The following is a 23,587-nucleotide window of genomic DNA, read 5'->3' on the forward strand; positions in this document are numbered from 1 at the left end:
TCTCTTATATGTTAGTTGTATGTGTAGGTACTGATGGGGGGGGGCACTTTCCATGTGAGAAGTGGTAGTGGGAGCTTGTGTTGCAGGGCACAGGGCTGCTTTTATGTTTGGGCACTCTCTTCCGTCTTTATTCTGGGGCTGACCTCTTTGATGGTCTATAAAGGAGCCTAGGCTGGGGTGCAACCTTCTCTGGGGTTGCATGACATTTATCATCTAGATCTATCCTAGAGTCATAGAATATGGACTTGGGAAAGGAGCTGTTTGCCCTGAGGTGGGAGTCGATAGGCAGAGGGGTGGTGTTTTGGTTTGGTTTGGTTTCTTTGAATCAGCAGAAGCAGAGGGGTGATGCTGCTTCTCAGAGACTGGACTTTTAGATCTCCAGTGAGAATCCTTCCAACAGCAGGAAGAACCTACTCTTGTACCTTACCAGTCCTGGTGGCCGAATTGCCTGCCTGCAGTCTTCCAGCTAGAGGACTCACACGGGCTCCTCAAGATGGTCTAGGGTGGACGTAGTGAGCCTTCATGTTTGTCTTCCCTTTTGGAATAGCTGCAGTTCCCAGGGTGCCCTGTCTTCCTCATGTCTCTTTTTCAACTTCTGTCTCTGGTCCTTGTCCCTGTAAGTACCCACTCAGCACTCTGTCTCACTATGCCTGTTTCTCTTACCCAAGGCCCTTCCATTTCTGTGTGCCCAGACCCTGCAGTGTCTGTCTTGGCACCCCACCCCCACTCTCTGCAGCACTAGCTAGCTCACTAGCTCTCAGCAGCACCCGTCTCCTGTGGCTGCAGCCCCGTTGGCCCAGGGCCCGGCCCTTACAGTAACTCATCGGGCTGATGGAGGCGACTTTGATGAAGAAGCCTCCCCTCCCCCTGTGGAGGCCTGACTCTGTGTGTGTGTGTGTGTGTGTGTGTGTGTGTGTGTGTGTACGCTGGGGAGGATGCATGTGTGCCTGTCTTGGACATTTTCCGCCTCTAGAGCGTGACTAGGACCTAGAAGGAGCAGAGAGCAAAGGCTTTGCTCTCTTTCTCTGACACTTCCTCTGGATCTTACCTCTGACCTGTCTGCTTGCTTGCCTACCTGCCTGTCTGCCTATATGCTGGTTCTTGTTCCCAGGTGGTGGTCAGTGGACTGGCACTGAGGCAGGGGATCTAGAAGAAAAGCACAGACAGATGGCAGAGAGTGAGAGGGAGGGTCTAAAGGCTACCTTCCAAGGCTGGGGGTTGGGGGAGCCAGGTAGGATTCCTGCCTGTCTCTCCACAACCAGCTCAGCATTCTAGCTGGCTTGGGGTCATTTTGTGATTGGCTAGTTCTGTGTCTTTGGTCATTGTCCTAACCTCCTAGACCCGAGGAAGTGCTGGAGATGAGAAATGATTGAGGGTCACAAGGTACTTAAGGTAACCAAGGCCCTAGGAGTCGCTGATATAGAAAAGGGTCAAGACCACACCAGCAGAGAGTACCAGTAGCTATGGTGTAAGGACAGGCAGGCTCAGAGGAGGGAACTGCCGGGGTGGTGGAGGATAGCAAAGAGGCAAATGGAAGCCCCTTCTCATAAAGGGGCTCCCAGGAAGGCAGGCTCACCTCCACCCGAGTTGTCAGAGCTGATGCCCACCTTCCTCCATACTTTCTCTGAGTGTATCTGGTAGTATGTCAGCCTCTCTGGCTGTGTGTCTGGCTGATTCTCTGGCAGTATTTCTGATGCTATCTCTGGCTGTGTCCCTGACAGTGTCTCTGGCAATGCTTTTGGTGGTGCAGATACTTCCTGACTGAGCATCCGGCTGCAGCTCTGGTTCTTTCTCTAGCTTCTTGTCTGAGTGTATGCCTGTTTGCGTCTAGCATTTTCTCTGCTTGTGTGTCAGAGTTTCCCTGGCTGCGTTTCTGACGGTGTCTCTGGCTGCTGGTTTCTTTGCCTGAGCTCTTGTTCTCTCTCGGCTGGGGTCTGGTGGAGCAGCCTGCTGTGTTTTGGCTGCTGCTTTGGTTTGCTGGCTATACTCTGGTCACTGCTTATCTGGCTGTATCTGTCTTTGTCTGATGGGCTCTCTGACAGTTCTAGTGTGGGGCTGATTGTTTGGGGCTGTATCTGGTTGTTTGGGCAGTGCTTCTAGCCAAGGTCTACTGTGAGGCTGGCTGGACCTGACAGCAGCCATGGTTAAATCTCACAGTAGCCCCTGGTGTCTATCTTTGGGTCTCTGCTTCTGCATGGTTGATAGTCCCCAATTTCCATCCTAGATTGGAAAACAGAGAGCCTATCCTGCGAGAAGTATTTCCCTGCCTCGGGTCTAAACTTGTGCTGGGGTGGGAGAACTGGACTGATTCCAGGAGGCAGGACATTTAGTGGGGGAACCACTGGATTCTCCCTGGCTTCAGGGGATATGTCCTGGATGTACTTTGTGTACCTGCATGAGCACATATAGACATGGGAGTTGGGGGTCTCGGGCTGGTAAAGGGTGTTCTAGGACCTTTGATAAGGACTTACATTGTGTCTTCATTTTCTTTTGATCACTGATACACAATAAAGTGGAAGCAACCTCTGACTTGGCTAGCATACATGGCACTGTCCTGGTGCCCTGAGTTTTCCAGAGCCCAGTAGGAGTCTGTGTGGACGCTGGTGATAGAGCAAGGGGGCTCCTGAACATCCGGGTTTCAGGCTTTCTCCCCAGGAGTGTAGCAGGTAGCCATATAGTCAAGGCAATTTGGAGACATGCAGACCCTCAATTAAGCTAAAACATCGCCCTTTCTATTTGTGGTGTGCATACTTAATTAGCCAAGCTCACTGGTAGAGATATGTTTTTTAATTTTGAAAAATGGCCCTGGCATTACTGATGTTCTATAACTCATCCACGGTTGACTACATTCTGTAGTCAGCAGTCTTTACTGAATGACAAACCACTGTAGTTGTCTTCAAGCCTCTCAGCAAGCCTTTCCTAGAGGAGCCAATATATTGGTTTCCATTGCTGGATACAGGACCCCCAAGCCCCACTCAGAAGGGTGTTTGGGGTCAAGGTGCCCTGGCCCAGGGACTGAGGTTTCCCAGCCTTCCTGGAGAGCAGCACCCCAAACCCCACCCAGAGGTTCCTGCCTGGGCTGATGCTGCCCCTCCGCAACCCGTTTCTCCCCACAGATGGCTGCTTCTGTCCCATGGGCCTGCTGTGCTGTGCTTGCTGCTGCTGCTGCCGCTGTCTACACCCAGAAACACAGTCCACAGGGTGAGTGCTTGGGAGAGCTGCTGCCCATTCCCGCCCAGAAGTATTCATGAATCCTCACTGGCACACCCGCACACAGATGCCCTCAAGAGTCACGCCACCCAAAGGACGTGTGCTTAGTCATGTGACAGTGATCAGCAGGGTGACACAATGATTCTCACAGCACTGCCCTCACCTGGATGGTCACATGCTTATTGTGTCTCTGGCTTGAAATTATTTGTCTGTAGGGATGGTAGAGGAGACAGGCAGGGGTGGGATAAGGGTAGGGAGTGGAAGTGGGCGGGGACAGGGCCCTTGTAAAGTATTTGGATAAGATGTGGGTGTGGGGCATTTAAGAGACTGGGCAAACTTACGGGTTACTGCCTAATGTCAGCTTTATCCTTGAAGGAGAATACTGACAAAGATGGCAGACAGACATCCAGATAGATGGGAGAGGGCTGGTGACTAAGGTGGCTGGAGGAGGGAGACACTGCTGGGGGTTGGGTGGTTGGTAGCCTCTCTACCCATCTCCCACCTGTTTGTCTAGAGAGGTCTGAGTCCCCATAGCTTATAGTACAAGGAGCTGCATCCCTGCTGAGGAAACATCCTCTTTTAACTTGACTACCAGCCCTTTAACTACATTAAAGTCTGAACTTACAAGTTGTCTCCAATAAGGTTTCCCAAGTTCCTCCATTGGTATCCAGCCCTGCCTCTGCCTTTGCTGGGGGAGGCAGAAACAGGGCATGAGAGGGAGTAACTTTAGGGCCCAAGCATTTAACAGACCATAATAGCCGATCTCTACCGTCCTTGAGACTGTGCATGGGTTAAAAGGGTAGTGTCAAGGCATCTGTGGCCTCTTCCTTGAGAGACTGGCAATTGAGGCCCAGAGAGAGCCTGGTCAGACCCAGAGCTTCTGGCTGGATCAGCACAGAGCCTACCAGGTGCCTCTGCCATTGTATGCAAAGGTCTTTATGTACGTTACAGTCAGGGCCTTCATATGGCCAGGGCCCTGGCATAAGGTCACAGTTCAGAGTATGTGAGACTTTTTCTAGTTAGGTGAGAACCTGGCTTTGTTTGGGTGTCTCTGTGTGCCTGTATCTTTAGGCTGTGTGAATGCCCTTGCAGTTATCATTGTATTTGAGACCATGTCCTGTGAACCATAGTATGGTTTTTTTTTTTTTTCTTCTTGTTAAAACTCACCCTGTCCATGAGACCCTGTCCCTGTGAGTAATTGTGCCTCAAGGTGATAGTTCTCTTTTTGTACATGCCCTGTGGTGTTGTATCAGGTGTAACCATCCCTAAAAGGGCATAGCATCCCCCATGTGATTGAACCCATGTGTGACTGTAACCTAGTGATGAGTGGCCAGTGTGTGCTGTTGCTTTGCAGATGACCGTTCTTGTCCTGCATGTGTAGTGATATGAAGTTGCTTTGGACACCCCGGGGGGACCATTTCCGGCACGTAGTCCCCTTGTGAGTCTGTGTGTGCAGGTGTGAGGGAGCCATCAGCTCTGTCCCTCTGTGTTCCCCACGTCCATGACCTCATCCTGTCTCTGTCTCTCATCCTGGCTTCTAACAACCTTTTCACAGCTGATCCCGTTGGAGCATTTGTCACCGCGTCAGGGCCAAGAACCCCACCCTCCCCCTGCTGCTTGATTTAATTTCTGAAATGGACAGCGCATCAGGAGGGGCACCTACGGGGCTGTCCAGAGACAGAGGACCAAGCCCATGCTATTCCCGATGCTGTTGCATGGCCATGTGTACTGAAGCTGTGTTATTGTATCAGTCGTGACACTGTGTGATTGTCATACCGTGTTGCTCTTGTGTGCATTCTGGCCTGCAGTTGTTGCATGTCTCTTCTGCCCTTTGTCATTGCTATCAGATTGTGTCTCCGTGTTTTTTTTTTTTCTCTCCCAAGTCAGACAATGTGTGATGGGGGAAGTGTTTAGTCCACTGCTTTTGCATTTGTTATTAGGAGGTGTCTCCTCATCTGGCCGTGCCACCCACCCCCTGACCCAATACTGAAAGGCCATACCCATACCGAGCCCAGGTTTGTTCTGAGCCGCTTTTGGTCAGTGTTGCTATGTTGCCGATGGGACCTTGATGGCCACGCCCCCTCCCCAACGGTCAGTTTTCAGCCTCCTCCTCAGGCAGCTGGATGCAGAGTCTCTGTTGGGGGGGTTGTGTGGAGAGAGGGGCTTGGCATGTTTCCTGGAAGCTCCAGGTTTTTGGAAGGGAGGTTGGAAGGGGGCTCAGTGGCCGGAGCTATTTGATTGAGGGGGGGCTCAATGGTCTGAGTCTTGGACACTGGGCCTCTGGTCAGGGGGAGGCCCCCATTCAGTCTCTGGTCCAGCTTCACAGCTGTGGCCTCCAAGGCCCCCAGCCACCGCCCTTCCGCCTGTTCATCCTCTGTTCGTCTGGTCCCAAGCCCCACAGACAAGTGGTCAGGGCTGGCTCTGTTTCCTGCTTCCCCCTCCTCCGGACAGGGACAGAGAGGCTCAAAGAGGGGCAAGGCAGAGACAGGCAGCATGAGGGAGTCAGACACAGAGACCCTGGCCAGGGAGGGTGACAGAGGCAGCAAACTAGAGAGATGTTCCAGCCCAGAGACAAGCAGTCCTGGGGAAGGGGCTACATTGATGGGGGTGACTGAGGGATCTCTTCCCCCTCCCCCAGCAGTCCTGGTGGTGTTAACAAGTCTAATTAAGAGGCCACTGGCCCAACTTAATTGGCTCGTTAACAGGAATTGCCTCTGAAAATCCCCCAACTCAGCGGGGTGGCTCTCTGGAGGGGAGACTTGAGCGAGTGTTAACGAGGGATCCCGCAGCAGCCCCCCCCCCCCCGCCCCTTCCCCCTCCCTTTTCCCCTCCCACCCTCACTCCACAGATCTGGCTGGGATGAGGGAAGCATCTGCCCTTCCAGGCTCAGGGGGCAGGAGGTGGGGGTGTCTGAAGATTCTGATTCTGCGTGCCGGCCCCTCTGCCGCTGCCTTGCCTGTGGATCTGCTTCTGTGACTGTCCTGCTCCGCTCGCTGCCTCCTACCTGGTGCTCCCTCTGGACAGGTGCTCCCTTCTACCCTTCTATCTCCAATCTCCTGGGTTCTGTCCATCACGCCTGGGTTGGCCTGGGCTGCCAGGGCCAGGGCAGGGGTTTGGTTTTAGTTCTGACAGGCCTCTCCTGGGGGCAAGTGAGGAATGGGCAGATCACTCCCTCAGTCCCAGCCCCCACCCCACCCCACACAGTTTCTGCTTCACAGTTGACAGTTGCCAGGAGTTCCCCAGGGCTTACTTCCTCAAGGCCTGCCTGCTCTTCCTTCTGCTGTTGCCCACAGCCTGGATGGTTATGGTGGGGGTGAGGAGCTTGTGTGTGTGTGTGTGTGTGTGTGTGTGTGTGTGTGTGTGTGTGTTGGGTAAAGGAAAAAGACAGGACAGAAAGAAGGGAATGAGGCCAAGAAAAGAGGCTGAGAAAAGAGTCCAGAGGGGCCATTTCTCTGCACCATCTTGCCTCTGTAATGTCAGCGAGGGAGACAGACCCAGAGACACAGACCATGGCACAAGGAGGGTGACAGAGGCAGCAAGCAGGGCACGTGTTCCAACATGGGACTTGTTGATGGCAAGAAGTTAGGGTCATAGAGCTCAGGAAGCCCCAGTAGAAGATTCAGAGACAGAAGGGGAGCTGAATGTTCACACGATCTCTCCCTATGGCCCCCTCTTTCTCTCTCTTTCCTTCCCTCACAACCACAGAGGGTCTCTGTACACGCATGCATACCAAAACAAAGACACTCACACACTTGCACAACCACAGAGAACTTCTGCACGAGCCAGCCCTGTCCCTCCCGCCCATGCACCTCTGTCTCCATCACCTGAGTGGCTAGGCAGGACTGTGACCTGTGAATTCTGTCTTGTGCCCTCCCTGCCCCCACAGAGGCACCCCATGTGCAGTATGAGCGTCTGGGTGCAGATGTGACGCTGCCGTGTGGGACAGCAAGCTGGGATGCAGCTGTGACATGGAGGGTAAATGGGACAGACCTGGCCCCTGACCTGCTCAATGGCTCTCAGCTGATACTACGAAGCTTAGAACTGGGCCACAGCGGCCTGTACGCCTGTTTCCACCGTGACTCCTGGCACCTGCGCCACCAAGTCCTTCTACATGTGGGTTGTAAGTATTGCCGTGGACTCTGACCTCCATCTGATGCCTTGGCTTCCTTGGGAGCCAGGCCATATCCTCTTCCCTTTGGGAGGGAAGGAAAGGGGAGAGCTTCCACCTGAGCTTCCACTTTGCCTTCTGATCCTACCCTAACCTGTTCCTCTGATCTCTTGAGTCTCATCTCGCTCACTGAGTCTAAAACCCTGGTCTCTTTGCCTATACATCATACCTGTGTGGAGGTCTTTAAATCCTGAAGTCCTTTTTGTCCCCGGTGGCATAGTGGGCAAAGGAGGGCTAGCAAGGCTTGGTGGGCAGAAAGGGGTCCTAGGTCACAGCTCTGAGCTGGAGTTGTCTCATTGTGTCTGCTCCCACAGGAGATGGCCAAAGTGCCTGAGGACAGGAAATGGGACATAAGGTTTTTATACGCAGGAGCAGTCTGGGAGGCCCCAGGGGAGGAAGAAAGCTCCCTACAGTGGGAGATGCATGGCGATCTAGATTTAGAAGATATACGGAAACAGAATTTCTTCCTATTTATTTCTATTTGTATTTTTATTGTTTTTATTTTATTTTTGAAACAAGATCTCACTCTGTCACTCCGGCTAGCCTAGAACTAACAAAGTAGAGACCAGACTGGCCTTAAACTCACAGAGATCGGCCTGCCTCTCTCTGCCTCTTGAGTGCAAGGTTAAAGGTGTACATCACCATACCTGGCATACCATACATTCTGACAGAGCTGACTAGGTCACAGAGCCACTTGGGTCGATGACAGTGGGGACGAGGAAGTGCCAGGAAATTGGTGAGTGACATGGCCTGAATCAGGTCCAGACAGTGAAGCACCGCAGAGAGAGCGAGGCAGGGGCAGGAAGGAGGCAGTCATGGTGCAGGAGACAGGTTGAGGAGCTGGGACCAGAGAATGGAATTGACGATGCAGGGATGTTGAATGTTCAGAGACTGGTGATGAGTTGGAGGTGGGAAAGGTTGGAGAGCAGAGGGCTGGCGGGAAGGTGGAGAGGGCTGGGGGCAGGAGGGAATGTGTGTTCTGTTTGGACAGTGTCTGGGCTTCAATCTCCCTAGATTCAGGTCCAAGATGTGAATCTAAAGACAGGCTGTTTAGTTGGCAACTGATGGAAACTTCACAGAGTGACAAAGAGACACAGAAGGGGGAAGTTAAGTTGTTAATAAAATAAAAATGAGTAGTTATCAGGAAGAGAAAATGATTCAGCGGGTAGACTCTGTGTCTCACATGGCAGGGGAAGAACCAGTTCCTGCAGGCTGTCTTCTGATTCCACACATGCATGATGTGGCACAAATGCACAGTGCACGCCAAAGATGATGATGATGATGATGATGATGATGATGATGATGATGAAATACTGAGTTATTAGTGGGCTTGAGGCACATATGATAATCTCAACACTGAAGAGACAGAAACAGGAAATTTCCATTTTGAGGCTGACCTGACCTATCTAGTGACATCTGTCTCAAAAAAAAAAAAAAAAAAAAAGTACATTATCATGTGTTTGTTGTCTCTTGATGATAAGAACCACCAGTGAGGGAACTCTGGGAATAACACATAAAAGGCACCCTTAGAGTTGTCCTCCTGGGGGGGGGGGTGAGGGATGTTTAACACTCTCCTGTCATTAGTGATGGAGGATTCTCTTGGGTTGAGGGGCAGGCTTGGGTGATTAAGTTACCTTGAACTTTTGGTGCAATGTTTTGGTGGTCAGAGAGGTCTCTCCAGAAAATAATTGCAGGAGTTGGCAATGGAGTTGGTGAGAGTTGCAGCTCTGTCGGCATCTGCTATACTTAGGTGAAGGCCCTTGGGAGGGAAACCTGGAATTGGTTCAGAGTGAAGGCCAGGGGTTCAAGGGTTCAAGGCCAGGCAGCTACTGGAGATGGAAATTCAGGGCTTGTCATTATTACAACTGAGAGGGGATGAGATGGGCAAAGGAGAGATTGTAGAAGACAGAATTGAACCCTGAATACAGGTGCCCAGCATAGTGAGGTCATCAGCGGGGGGGGCAGGTGGGCAGGTGCCCAGCATAGTGAGGTCATCAGCTGGGGGCAGGTGGGCAGGTGCCTAGCATAGTGAGGTCATCAGCTGGGGGGCAGGTGGGCAGGTGCCCAGCATAGTGAGGTCATCAGCTGGGGGGCAGGTGGGCAGGTGCCCAGCATAGTGAGGTCATCAGCTGGGGGGCAGGTGGGCAGGTGCCCAGCATAGTGAGGTCATTAGTTGGGGGGCAGGTGTACAGGTGCTTAGCATGGTGAAGTCATCAGCTGGGGGACAGTGGGCAGGTGCCCAGCATAGTGAGGTCATCAGCTGGGGGCAGGTGGGCAGGTGCTTAGCATAGTGAGGTCATCAGCTGGGGGCAGGTGGGCAGGTGCCCAGCTCTTGGCCAAAAGAGCAATTGTTTGGAAAATCCTCCATCTTTTCTCCTGAGCTAAAGACCCAAGCTTCTTTGGCCTCATTACATTTGGATTTAACTTACTTGACAACCAAAAGATAGTTCTTTTTACTCCCTGGATGCTACCTGGGAGCAGGCCCTTGCCCATCATTTGGCGACCAGTGTGGACAACCATGCGAAATGTTTGGCTGAGAAGTTGCTCAGGACTGCCCGCTAAAATACCCACCACTGGAGCTGAATGAGGTGTGAAAGTACATTAGCACAGATGTCCTTTCCTGTGGAAAAATTTTTTATTATCCTTTTTTTTTTTTTAATTGGAAGACAGGATTTCTCTGTGTAGCCCTGGCTGTCCTTGAACTCAAAAACTTCTCTGCCGCCTCAGTGCTGGGATTAAGGGTGTGTAGCACACTGCCCACCTGGAAAAGCATTTTGAATTGTGTTTAAACTGAAGAGATGGCATTCAGGCCAAATGTCTTAAATGTGAGCCAAGGATGGAGTGACCCCTGTTGTTGTTTATGGAGAAATGCAGGACCAGTTTAGCCAAGTCCTCCTTGGTTTAACACCAGGTAACTGGAAAAACTCAAGACTGGCTTCAGGCCCTTCTGTGGGAAATCGTCTGCTGTCTGAGTGCTGTGTGGGGATGAGACATTGCACCACAGCTACCCCCACCCTCCTGATTCTCAGAAGAGGAATTGAATTTTGAAATAATGTCCATAGTCCTTACTGACAGGATATGGCCACATCATCTCTATTGTGACCAGAGTCCAGGCCCGTTCATTAGATAAGGCACCCTACACTCTCTTGACCTTGTCCCTCAGGGGAGGAGAGGCAGTGAATTGGCTGCAGCGGCTGTAACAGGTACTTACCTCCCGCTGCCTTGTTTCCATCTAAGGATCTGGTTAGAGGAACAGGGGGTTATTAATTACAATCGTCTCCGTTTTGTTAATAACAAGAGGCTGGGTTTGGCAGCACTCAGTTTCAAAGTCCTCTTGCTGGCTTCCCAGGAGCATGGCAATGTCATCTGGGGTTTGTGGATCTGTTAGACCAAGAATTATTACTGAATATTTATCCTTATCATGTACGGTTTTTACTTCCAGGTTTCCAAAGGGACTTAGCCAGCCATAGTGTTGTTCTGGTAGAAGAATCCTTAACCAGGCAGCTCCTTACTGCATTCCCCTGCCCCGGCTTCCTGCCTGTCAGGTGAATCCCCACAGCAGCGAGGTCTCCTACTGACACGCTGGCAACTGGATCACAGTGTTCCTTCTAGTAGCATTTTTGTTTTGTTTTGTTTTGTTTTGTTTGTTTACTGGACAGTGCCTATCATTCCGATCTTAAGCTAAAACAAACCAGAGATTAAAATAATTTTTAAATGGACAGTTTCTTGTTCAGCCCCTCCCACCAAGAGTCTCAAGATAGAGGCTCCAGGTTCAACACTGCTGCCCCTCCCCCAGCTCTGTTTGGCTGGGAGGGAAAGACTAGCCCACAGGACTGTGGTTAAAAATGTTGAGGAGAAGTGAGTGGGAGGCAGAAGAGGGTATTTGGGAGTCCAGAACTTGGGGTACCTCAAGGGATCCCACAAGCAAAGGTTAAGATAGGCCATGAGCCTTGAATGCCAGGCGGGAGGAGTGTGGGTGTGGCGTGGGCAGGGCCATAGCAGAAGGGTCAGTGCACCCCACCCTGGCCTGATCTGGCCTGGCCCAGGGTGTGGGCAGCCTGCCTCTTCTCCTCTCTAGGCCAGCGGGCAGGCCTCATGCGTGCTGGGGGCTCCAGCCCAAGCAGGCTGGCCAGATGAGAGGAAAAACATGCGGTTTGGTGGGCTGGACATGGAAAAACAAGCCAATTAGGAGGAAAACAAACAAACCTCAGGCCAGCAGAGGCACACGCACACACGCACACGCACACGGCCCTGAATGGGATTCAGACACTGTCCCCAGCTGACACAGTCACTTAGGCATCTTAGGAACCCCAGGAGGGGAAGTCAGGGTCCTCGGGCATCTGAGAGCATGCTGTATCCCTAGGTATGACACTGTCATACGTATGTGTAGGAGTTTGCTCAGACACCCCTGTCATGGTCTAGCTCATTGGTGGACATGCTGGGAACTCAGGGCATCTTCTTAGACTCATAGTTTGGAAACCACACTCAAAGCCAGGTGTGATGGCTCATACCTTTAGTCCAAGCACTCAGAAAGCAGAGGCCCTTGGGACTATGAATTTGAGACCAGCCTAGTCTACACAATGAGTTCTAGGCCAGTCAGGGCTACATGAGACCCTGTCTCAAGAAAGAAAGAAAAAAAAAAGCAAAAAATAGCATGTTCAGCCTTAAGCTCCATCACATATCCAGTGGCACACTGGAGGAGGTGAAATACACAGTCCTGCCCTCAAAGACAGCCTAAGCCGGCACAGTCATGCAGCATGCCCCACGTGTCCCATAGCCTCCACTCTACCAAGAGTCTCCTAGTGAAGCCACCGTTGCAGTCACAGTGACTTAAAGCCAGCTTTCTGGAGCTCACAGCATGCTCACAACAGGGCCTCCCGATCCCACAGTGTCCCACAGCCTCACTCCTGGTCTCACACAGCACCCCCATCTCCGCCCACCCGGCCCCTCAGCTGGGCTCCAGCTGCAGCAAGTCACTCCTTTTCTTCCTTTCCTTTGTTTTTCTTTCCTTCTTTTCCCTCTGAGAAACCTGGTCCCTGTCAGGAAACCCAAACCCTTCTCTGCTCAGGGCCCTGGGCCAGGCAGGAGTAGCCAGATGACAGACCAACCCCCTGCCTGGCCCCTACCCCCCTGTGACCTGCCCATTCAGAGAGGGGAACTGGACCTCAGGGGGGGAGGACAGAAGGAAAGGGGTGGAGCTTTGTGAGCCTGGCCAGGGGAGGGGGCTATGAGTCTAGTGCCATGGCCTGCTCTGCCCTCCACAGTCAGGGCAGGCAACAGAGAGCTGACTCTGCAGCTCCCCCCCCCCCCCCCCCGCCAGCGCTCTTCTCCTTTGAAGCTGGGGGTAAAGGGGGGGGCAGCAGCAGGAGCGGGGAGTGGAGGCTTCTCAGCGACCTCAGAATGTCCTTTCCTCCTAGAGCCGATGCCAACTCTGGACTGGCCCACAGGCCCCCAGAAGGCACTTCCTGTGTCCTTGGCCACCCCCACCCTGCCCCCTTGCAGTGCTCTATACTAGCGGGCAGATAGGGCAGGAGCAAGACAGGCACCCTGGATGACAGGAGTCCAATGTAAGATGGACAGGCAGATAGTGGCGGGCAGAATGCAAGGTGGCCCCTGTGTGCCCTCCCCTGCGAGCTGGGGAGGGACTGCCCTGCCCACGGTGCTGCTCCACCTGCTGCAGGGAAGCTCTCCTGGTGTCTTCCTGCCCTCATCTCCGCTGCAGAGCTAGGTTTGTGCTCTGGTGTTCCAGGTTCGCCCACACAGACTGTACATACGAGCTGTGTGCATGAAGTCACCCCAAATCATGTATGCTATGGATGGAAGCCTCAGTCCCCTGAGGGTCACCACAACCACTCTAGGAGCCTACACGCGTAGCCGTGTACTCCCCTTCACTGTCCCTGGCTTGTGGAGCTACCCCCTCCCATTTCCTGTCCACCTGTCAGGCAGGGGGCGGGGAGGAGCACAGAAGGGAGGTGTCGGTGTCTCCGGAGCCACAGACATTCCTCGCCTGGGTCAGATCACAGAAGCTGCCTCCTTCCAGGAACTTGAGCTGCCTGTCCTCACGCCTTGCCCAACACCCGAAGGTGGGACAGCTGGGCTAAATGCTCACTGCATCAAAAAAACCCACAGACAGCAGAAAGGACTGTTGTCCTAAACGTAGTCATGTAATACCTTTCCGAGATTAATTCCAGTACTGTTGCTGTGTGATTTCAAGCACAATAGTATTCTTCTTTGTACCTCTCTATTCCAAATTGAAGGTAGCCATGGACATGTCGTGGCCTTCCTTAAGGTGGTGGTAGACTTGGCAGCTGGAGCTAGGAGCCAGTGGGGAACACACCAAGGGAACAGCCACTGCTTTCTCCCAACAGACACTTTGTACACGTAAATATTCACATATGGTCGTACATGGATGACATGACCAAGAGCTACATAGATGCTTTATGTCACCAATCACTCCATCATGTCAAAGACATGTGTGTCACATACACTGATGCCTGCAGATATGTACACACATGGATATGCTCATGACCAGTCATCTTGTACTCCTGTGTGGCTACCAGGCCTGTTTGTCTATCAATCAACAGATGGGTAGCCTGGGGGATGGGGGTGGGGGGCCCGGGGTCGCCCTGGCAGGTAGAGGGTCGCTCGGATGCTTTCAATCTCTATGGCACTTCTTCGGAAGTGGACACCGTGTGACAAGAGACATGGACAGAGACAGTTCCCTGAGACATCACGTCCGTGCTGTGATTGATGAGCTGAGGCCCACAGGCCCCCCTCCCCACAGTTCCTGCCTCCATTGAGCAGGTGTGGGGGGAGGATCCTCCACACAGCCTTGTTTTTCTTTAATTAAACATCTGGCTCTCTGTGGCCTGGGAAGCCTCAGACCCTCGCTGACAGCCCTCCCCCCACCTTTGGCACCGATGATAGGCTGAGAGGGGGAGCGCTGGGGCTCTGGGGCCCACCTGTCCCCAGACTAGTACAGGGGACCGGAGACTTCAAGAGGACCCTGACCTCCCTGTCCTGTCCTCACCCCCAGTGCCGCCGCGGGAACCTGTGCTCAGCTGCCGTTCCAACACTTATCCCAAGGGCTTCTACTGCAGCTGGCACCTGCCCACCCCCACCTACATCCCCAATACCTTCAACGTGACTGTACTGTGAGTAACTGCGCTCTTGACCCGGTCCCAGCCCTGACCTTTGACCTCCCCCTCTCCTCATCATGTCCTGAGTCCAAGACCCCCGCCCGGCCTTGGGCTTGACCTTCCTCTAGCCTGCCCCAGCCTGCCCCAGCCTGCCCCAGCCTGCCCCTTGGTGTTGGTAACAGTACCTGGGCCTCATTCCTTTCCAGGCATGGCTCCAAAATTATGGTCTGTGAGAAGGACCCAGCCCTCAAGAACCGCTGCCACATTCGATACATGCACCTGTTCTCAACCATCAAGTACAAGGTCTCCATAAGTGTCAGCAATGCCTTGGGTCACAACACCACGGCTATCACCTTCGACGAATTCACCATCGGTGTGTGTGGTAGTGATGGGGGGGGGGGCTGCTGCATGTTCTGGGAGCGAGCGTGTCGGAAGTGTGCATGAGTCCTGCTCACACATGCACAATGCCTCCATATAGACCCATGACTGTACAAGAGGCTATCCTTTACCTGCAGGGCAGACTCCTCCAGACGCTCTTTCCATTGTCTCTTTGGCTCAGAGAACATGCAGCAGGCGGAAAAGGGAGCGAGCTGGGCCAGACTCCTGCGCAGCTGCAGGCTCCCCCCACCCCATGCTAATGGCTTCCTTACGGCCTGTGATGAATGAGGTGTCAGAGCAGGAGACAGGAGAAGGACAGACACTGCCCTCTCCCCACCTCTTATCCCATCCAGACCCCTCTGCCTGCCCTCGCCCTGCTCCAGACAGACTCTACCTGCTCGTACCCCACCCCAGACAAACCCTTTATTGGTCTCGGAGACTCCCTTGCCTTCCTCTGCTCCTTATCTGTTTCCCTTTCTGTCTTCCCACAAGCTTCAGCTAGATACTCAGACTATTGCTCTAGAGCTGAGCCCTCGGGTGCTGCCACCATTAGACTCCCCAGCTTATCCCTAACCCACAGAGCATCCTCAAATCCAGACTCTTCTGAGGGGAAGCTGGTAGGGGCCGCGTGTGCTGTGGTGTAAGAGAGTGATCTGGGTGTCAATAGAGGTGATTGTGATTGCAGTGCAGGTATCCAATGGGCTCTGTCTTCGGGATTCTGGACACCATGAGAATGGAGTTGTGATAAAGGCTGGCTAGGATGTTGCTAACAAGAGCTGGTGACTCTGACTAGTGACAGCCAGTGGTGACGATGGGGACGCAGAAGAGGTGGTAATCAGATGGTTGTTCATTGTAGTTGCCAGAGCTGGCAACAGAGAGGAGGGATGGTGACTGCCAGTTGTTGGCATCAGAGACGGCTGGAGTTGACAGTGTAGGGTTGTTTCTGGAGGTTAGCACACTAATGAAGCTATGTCTCCATAATAGTGAAGCCCGATCCTCCAGAAAACGTGGTGGCCCGGCCGGTGCCCAGCAACCCCCGTCGACTGGAGGTGACCTGGCAGACGCCTTCCACTTGGCCTGATCCTGAATCATTTCCTCTCAAGTTCTTCCTGCGTTACCGACCTCTCATCCTGGACCAGTGGCAGCATGTGAGTACCCTGCCTTCCCAGATCCCTGATACCTGAGCTGCACAGGACGGTGAGAGAGGAAACTATACCCCAGGCAGGATTGGCACCAACAGGGGACTGGCCCAGTGGCAGTCTCAGAGGCTCGCCAGGGGCCAGAAAGAGATGCGGTGGGCTTGGGAAGATGGATGGAACCAAGAGAAGCATCCTCATCAGAGGATACCCAGGGTAGTGGAGAGAAGTGCTGGGGGCAGGGATGGGGCGGTGACAGGGCTAGCAATGTTTCCCATTCAGTACCCTCCACCCTGCCCAGGCATGGCGCTGTGCTGGATCCAAAGAACAGAATGGTCCTGCTCCTTAGAGATTTACAGATGGGCCCAAGGGGTTAGAACCAGACACTGGGATTGAGTTTGGTCTAGGGATTGAGTTTAGATCATGAGGATTATTCAGACTCCCATCAATCAATTAGACCTAGTGTAAAGGTCAGTTTGAGGTTATAGGTCAGGTGGTGGCCTGGACTGGGAATCAAACAGTGGACAAGGGTCAGCATGGTGAGGGGCTATGGTCTGGATATTGATCAGGTTCTGATGGAGAGCCTAGGAAATGGCCAGGGATTGGAATACATATGGGTTTTCTCATATTGAGAGCCTCTGGGCCTGTAGGCTGTGGGCACTCTGGGTGGCCCTTGGGCTCTGGGCTAGTACTAGTGCGCTGGACGCATTCCATGAGGCAAGCCAGTCTGTCTCCTGGGGGTCAGCTTGAACCCCCCCCCCCCCAGGCTCCAGTGCCATCTCCTTATGCCCTTCTCCTGTCTGGCCTTTAAAGTCTGTAATCTGATTCCTAGGTGCCTGTCCTGGTTGTAGGCCTGGTCCCCACAAAGGCTACTCACACTCTCACGTGTTCCCTGACAGAGTCCGGAGTCCCTCCCGCCTGGCCAGCTGCCCGAGCCTAATGCATTGCTAATAACCAGGGTCTGGTTTCACAAGCCCCCTCCCCCGCTAACGAGCTACAGGCAGCAGCTCTGCGCGTTGCAGCGCACACGCCTTGCAGTGGACCTGGCACACTGCCCACCACACACACACACACACACACACACACACACACACGGCTACCAGCAGGAACCATGCTACATGCATGGGACCAATATGCCAAGGACCATACTGTGGGCAGAACTCACTTCTACTCTGAGAACATGCATGCTGTATGGCACATCACAGCCTTCTCCCAGGTCTCGCGGGCATTAGAAATGGTTAGACTTGTGGCTGTTTTCAACTTGAATTTTGTGTAGAATATATTCCCTGTCCTTCATCTTGGAGAGTAACAGGTGTGAGATTACAAGAGGAGAGCAGAGGAAATGATCGTTTGGATATTCAGGGGAAAATATGGGCCATGAATTAAAAAACAATAGAGATGAGGTGGTATGTCAGAGACTGTCTCAGCATGGACAAGAGTAAGGCAGGAACTGGGGTACATATGGGAATCCTATGTCACCTGCTCTGTTCCCAACTCAGCCAGGGGGCTTGAGGGAAGTGTCTGACATTTGCAGCTGACTGAGGAGAGAACTTTGGGCTACTGGGCAGCAGTAAGGGCTCCTGTTACTTGAAGGGTCCTTTTCCTAAGAATCAGTGACAATCTAGCCAGGAGGGGCCAGGATTAAGATTGTCACTGTCCAGAGATCACTGGCAAGAAGTGTAGTGTCATGAGTCCACCTGTGAGGAGGCAGCTTGGCCTATGCCCCTTGGCTCTTCCCTTTGTCTTTGGGGAAAGACATGGGGAGATCTGTGGGCCGAGAAGGAGGGAGAGGGGAGCTGATTAGTCAGAGGGGATCTTTATAGATGCAGGAGACTGGGGTACAGATTGGGACTGGGACACCTCCCACCATTCGAGGAGGGCTTTTGGTGGCCACTCATCTTCCAGGGCTGGGAGTAGGATTGACGTGGGCAGGGTCTGGGCTGAAGTGTATGATCCTGACCTTTACCAGGGCCCCCAGCATCATCAGGACCACAGACTCAGAGGGGCTTCTGCACATGAGTGGAAGCATGCGCATGCACATGCACACACGTACACGCACACACACAAGCATGCATGCACGTGTATAACAGACCAGCAGGTCAGGTGGCCTAGACCTTATATTTCTGGGGAGAAGATTGGAATGGGAACCAAAAGGGCCCTAAAGCCAGACATGGCCCAGAGCAGCCCCCTCCTTCGCCCCCACCGGCTGCCCCTGTTTACGAGGCGGCTTAATGAGGCAGCGGGTGCCGCTGAGATGAACCAGAGCCCAGCCTGGGCTTGGGAGGGGCGCCGGACAGGCAGGCCGCCCTGGAGAGTGGGGGGAAGACCAACAGGATGAGGCCAGCAAGTGGGGGTGGGGGGGTTGGGGGGTAGTGATGCCATGCCTCAGGGAGAAGGGGAGTATCAATTCTGTCACCCTAGGGGCTGTCCCCACCCCTTCCTACTTCTAGCCTCGTGATAACACTTGAGGAAGCCTTCCTGGGAGGGACTCTGCTGGGACTAGGTGGTGGTATACTGGCTGTGGGCTGAAACCCACTGTGACAGTGTTGGCTGAAGTCTAGTTGATCTTACCCTCGTGGCTTGGGCCTCCTTATAGCCCTACGGCAAGTACTGTCATTAACACTCAGCTATAGAGAGGGACTCGAGGCTATGGAGCCTCTGCAGCTTGGCCTCCGAGTTAGCAAGACGGAGCCAAGCTTTTATTTTCTGCTTTGGTGCTTGTGACCTTTTTCTCCATGGCCCACTGAGAGGAGGTAGCCTCCTGCCACACTGTTGCCCAGTAGTCTCCCCCTTGGCACCCCAGCGTCTTGGATAACAGCATCATAGCTACTGAGCAGTGGCATTCTAGGTCTCCATTCTGATGGCTTTACTCTCCCACTGTGGCCGTCTGTCTCCTCACAGGAAGGCCCTCACTCCCTCCAGGGATATATTTGTGTCCCTCCCCCCAGATGTATCTTTGCTTCCCTTGTGGGGTTGGGGACTCACTTTGACGCCAAAGCTGTCTCTTCTTACCCAACCCCATGACTGGGCCTGCAGGTGGAGCTCTCAGATGGCACAGCACACACCATCACAGATGCCTATGCTGGGAAGGAGTACATCATCCAGGTGGCAGCCAAGGACAATGAGATTGGGACGTGGAGTGACTGGAGCGTGGCTGCTCACGCCACACCCTGGACAGAGGAACCGAGGCATCTCACCACCGAAGCCCAGGCCCCCGGTGAGCCTGCCCGTCCCCCCACCCATCCTGCCCTGCCCCACCACGTCCTGTGCTTATGCCCTCTGGCTCCTCCTGGGAGCAGAGCCTCTGCCACACACCCTCTCTGGCTGTCACAGACCTACCATCTGCCCAATACCTGTGTTCCTAGTTCTTGTTTTCTACATGTCCTTGGTAGGGATTTTGGGGTGCAATAGATCTGGGTGGGACCCAGCCCTGGCCCTGCCCTGAGTTTCCCCCATGCTCCCCAGAGACCACGACCAGCACCACCAGCTCATTGGCACCCCCACCCACCACGAAGATCTGTGACCCTGGGGAGCTTGGCAGCGGCGGAGGACACTCCATACACTTTTTGACCAGTGTCTTTGTCACTCTGGTCCTGGCTGCCGCTGCTGCCACAGCCAACAATCTCCTGATCTGGTAGGTTGAATGAAGCTGGTGGGGAAGGAGGGCCTGAGGGACTTCCACCTGAGCTTCGGCCCTCACAGTTCCCTGCCTGTCTGTCTTCCCAGAGCCCTGCATCCCAGGCGGACATGCCAGAGCACCTGCAGAGGAGCAGGAGGCCAGAGCTGAGCCTGCAGACCCCGGTTTCTATTTTGCACACGGGCAGGAGGACCTTTTGCATTCTCTTCAGACACAATTTGTAGAGACCCCGGCAGGCCCGGGCCTGCCGTCCGTCCCCCTAGCCTCATCACACCAAGCCGGCCCTCCTTTCCATCCAGAGAGGAGGACTATGCAGCTAACCCACCCACCAAAGACCCCTCTCATCTTTCCCCCCTCGGGCTGGACCCTCCAATGCCAGCGACTCCCAGGAGCCCTTGGGGGACCTGAGGGGAGCCCCCACCCCATATCCATAGTTTTCTCCTCCTGCCCCAGCCTCCTGTCTGTCCCAGGGTCTCTGTTGCCACCATCAGATTATAAGCTCCTGACACTGGGGGGGCCCAGCCATCCCCCTCCCCCCGGTGCCCACAGTTTTCAGTCCCTCCACCTCTGCCCCTGTTTTGTACGATCCTCCATTGGCCCTTTCCTACCCCCCAGTATTTAATGTCCTGTCAGTCCCTTCTAGTCTGACTCAATGGTAACTTGCTGTATTTGAATTTTTTATAGATGTATATACATGGGAGGGAGGGGTAGGAGTTCTCATTAAACGTCACCATTTCATGAGACCTTGGAGCACAACCACTTTGGGAGGGAAACACTCATCCGGGTACCCGTGCCCTGAAGGCATGGAGGGAGAGAAAAACCAGGTTGGGGAGCATGGGAAGAGGTTCAGCTTCCAGGCCATAGTCATTAGAGATGATCTGCTCGACTTCTTAAGGGTTTGGGCTCCTCTGGAGTCTCAGCCAAGGGCAAACTTGTGGGAAATGGGTCCGAGTGCAGGGTAAACCCACACAGGGGTATTCAGTCATTTGTAGAGGCTGTGCTTGTACGTTCTCACTGGACTGGAGGCTGTTTCTGAGTCATACTCAGGGCTACCTTCTAGGAGTACCCAGGCAGAAGACACAGTCCTACCTAAGGGATCAGCAGCTCAGGCTTAGTACTCAGCCAGGCCACAGGGGTTCAGAGCATAGTGCCCTGGGCCTGGCCAAGCAAGATGGCAGCCTGAAGGCAGAGGCTCCTTAGAACATGGATAGGGATTGAACCTGGGCTTCAGAACTGGAATTATACAAGGTTAAGCCTCAGATTTTGATTACATATGTAGTACTCAGGTGGGGGGCCTGGGCTTTGGTCTAGTTCCACACTCTTCCAGTCTTTAAACCAGGGTCTAAGTTCTGACTTCTCCTGGGCTACCCCATATCTGTTTAAGGTCCAATCACAGCCAGGTGTGGTGGGACATTCACTAACCCCAGCACCTGGGAGGCAAAGGCAAGATCTGTGTGAGTTTGAGGCTAACCTGGTCTCATAGTGAGTTCCAGGACAGCCAGGACTATGTAGGGAGACCTAATTTTAAGGGCCAATTTCTCTCACAAGTCACTTTACTAAGGAAAGTTCCTTTGTTGAAATTGCCCAGAGCCAGAGTCAGGTCGACAGACTTCTGATGTAGAGGGGAAGAGGCCGAGTCCCGGCCTGGGAGGCAGGTCGGCCTTCCTCTGCATGCAGAAAAGGGAGATGTAGTCAAAGCCACAACACCAGTGTCTACTCTAGTCCACACTCCCCATAGCAGGTGCTGGATGCCACCAAGAATCCCCCTGCTGTCACCACAGTGCCACCCTTGTCAAACCAGGCACTTTTCAGTAGCCTTGGCAGGCCCACATGGGACGGTGCCTCAGTTGGGAGATCACAGCACCTGGAGCATTAGTACGTCTGGCAGACATGGCACTGACTAAGTTAGTCTGCTGCAAGGGTCTGAGGAGTAGAGATTGCCCATCCCCCAGACTGGAGGAGAGAGAATGTTTAAGGTAGGGACTTGTGCACAGAAAAGGCCTGACACAGAGAAACCTGTGGCCTTTCTGTTTGTTTGTTTTCAAGATAGGGACTCACTATGCAGCTCTGGCTACCCCGAAACTCACTGTGTAGATCAGGCTGGCCTCAAACTCATAGAGATCCACCTACTTCTGCCTCCTTAGGGCCAAGATTAAAGGAATGTGCCACTGTGTCTGCCTAACCTGTGGCTTTTAAAACTTTGGGAACCTGTGGCTCCTTGGGCACGGAAAGAGACTCCCAGAATGGACATCCAGAGAAATAGCCATGGACGTGCACCTGCTCCCTGAACACCCCCTGGCCCCACATTCTGCCTGTTGCTTTAGACCCGGTGAGGTGTGGCTCAGGCTGGGTTCAGCAAGGTTATAGAGAGATCAGGGGTTACCAACTCTTCTGCCAAGGATAGCATATCCTTGCAATGTGTTGGAACCTTGCCCCTTGTCTATCTTTAAGGTGGGTGGGCTGAAGTTAGAGGGTGTCTAGCCTGTGTTGCCTTTCTGACTTGAGAGCCTTGGTCAGCCCTGACCCACCCACCGCCCACCCAGGGCTTGGGCATCAGCAATCTGGCCTCCATTAGCAACATGGGAAAGCAATTATGTTGGGCCTGGGAAGGAGGGAGCAGAACAAGGAAAGGGGCCTGCCTTGGAGGCTGATGGAGGGAAGAACTGGGGTATCTCCCTGCCCCCAACTTCAAGGGATCACTCTTGTCCTAAGCCCTTCTGGTCAGTGTCATTGACTTTGAGGGTGGTTATGCTCTCCCCTTGACCCTATAGACCACTGGCTTTTGAGAGGTCTTGGCTCCTGGCGGCCGCTGCCTCCCGTGAGCGCCATCTCTCTGCAGCCCTCTGCAGCCCTCTGCAAGGGTGGTTCTGGGGAGCCTGGGATTGAGTATAAGCTTTGGTTCTTGGAGCTAAAACAGAACTCAGAATCAGAACATTTCTGAGGGGGCCGGATCCTCAGCCTGTGTAACTGCGGTCCAGTGGACCAGCCTTTCAGACATTAGTACTATCTGCTCCCCAAGGTGCCCTGGGAATGGAATACTCCCCTATGATCTATCTATACTTGGCTACAGGACCTCTCCTCCCATGGTGGCTCTGTTGTATGCTTAGAACTCTAAACCCTCCACCCTCTCCTCTCTGACCTGATTCCTGTCTATATTTGTCTCTTTCCTATTCCTATCTCCAAATAAGTAGTCTTTGTCCTGGTCCCAGTCTCTCTTTTTTGAAATTTATTTTAATTAAATACACACACATAGACAGAGAGAGAGAGAGAGAGAGAGAGAGAGAGAGAGAGAGAGAGAGAGAGAGAGCTGTCCACACTCTTAACCACTGAGCCATCTCTCTAGCCTCTGGTCCCAGTCTTGGTATCTCTGTATGTCTCTGTCTCATCTCTGTCTCTCTCCTCCTCTGTCTTTTGTCTCTTCTTGGTGTTCTTTTCCCTCTTTGTCTCTCTTGCTCTCCAACTCCTTCCTTTTCCCAGCATCTATCTCCTCTCTCTCTCCCCCTCCCTTCATCCCTCCCTTTCTCCCTATCTCCTCTGTATTTCCGTCCCTGTCTTTGTGTATAAGTGCCTTTCTCCCTGCCTATGTCCAGTTCAATCTTGGTTCCTCTTCCCAGACTCAACCCCTCCTCTTTTGCCTCCCTCTGAGTTCCTACCTCACATCCAGACCAGGGTCTGTGGCCTTTGCTCCTCTCTGGCCCAAGCCAAGGTCTGTTCTAGATTCTGCTGCCCCCTCTCGGCCACGTGCCTGCCCTTCATTCCTGTTCTGAGGCCAATGGCTATCCACAGAAGAATCCTGTCTCTGCATCTCAGCATCTAGGCGGGGCAGAGGTAACTATCAGGCAACACTCCTTCTGGGCAGCCACCAGCCCTGAGAGCTTCCAACAGTAGGGCACTTACTATCCGTGTAGGGTGAGATTCG

At 53.4% G+C, this 23,587-nt stretch overlaps 1 protein-coding gene across 3 annotated transcripts in view; it reads left to right on the forward strand.

Moving 5' to 3' along the window:
* The window catches only part of Cntfr (ciliary neurotrophic factor receptor), a 37,559-nt gene extending 17,148 nt beyond the window's left edge, over positions 1 to 20,411 (forward strand). For 2 of the 3 annotated variants that reach the window (XM_076935151.1, XM_034504047.2), the window contains exons 3-10: positions 3,117 to 3,201; positions 7,097 to 7,330; positions 14,415 to 14,532; positions 14,724 to 14,890; positions 15,880 to 16,043; positions 19,068 to 19,248; positions 19,497 to 19,665; positions 19,758 to 20,411. In XM_076935151.1, the coding sequence (XP_076791266.1) occupies positions 3,117 to 3,201; positions 7,097 to 7,330; positions 14,415 to 14,532; positions 14,724 to 14,890; positions 15,880 to 16,043; positions 19,068 to 19,248; positions 19,497 to 19,665; position 19,758 (1,119 nt within the window). In that variant the 3' untranslated portion in view covers positions 19,759 to 20,411. The remainder of the gene's footprint in view (positions 1 to 3,116; positions 3,202 to 7,096; positions 7,331 to 14,414; positions 14,533 to 14,723; positions 14,891 to 15,879; positions 16,044 to 19,067; positions 19,249 to 19,496; positions 19,666 to 19,757) is intronic. The other variant, XM_076935150.1, reaches the window with a different exon arrangement.
* The last annotated feature ends 3,176 nt before the right edge of the window (positions 20,412 to 23,587 follow it).

The sequence above is a fragment of the Arvicanthis niloticus genome, chromosome 5 (assembly GCF_011762505.2).
Source record: "Arvicanthis niloticus isolate mArvNil1 chromosome 5, mArvNil1.pat.X, whole genome shotgun sequence".
Taxonomy (NCBI): domain Eukaryota; kingdom Metazoa; phylum Chordata; class Mammalia; order Rodentia; family Muridae; genus Arvicanthis; species Arvicanthis niloticus.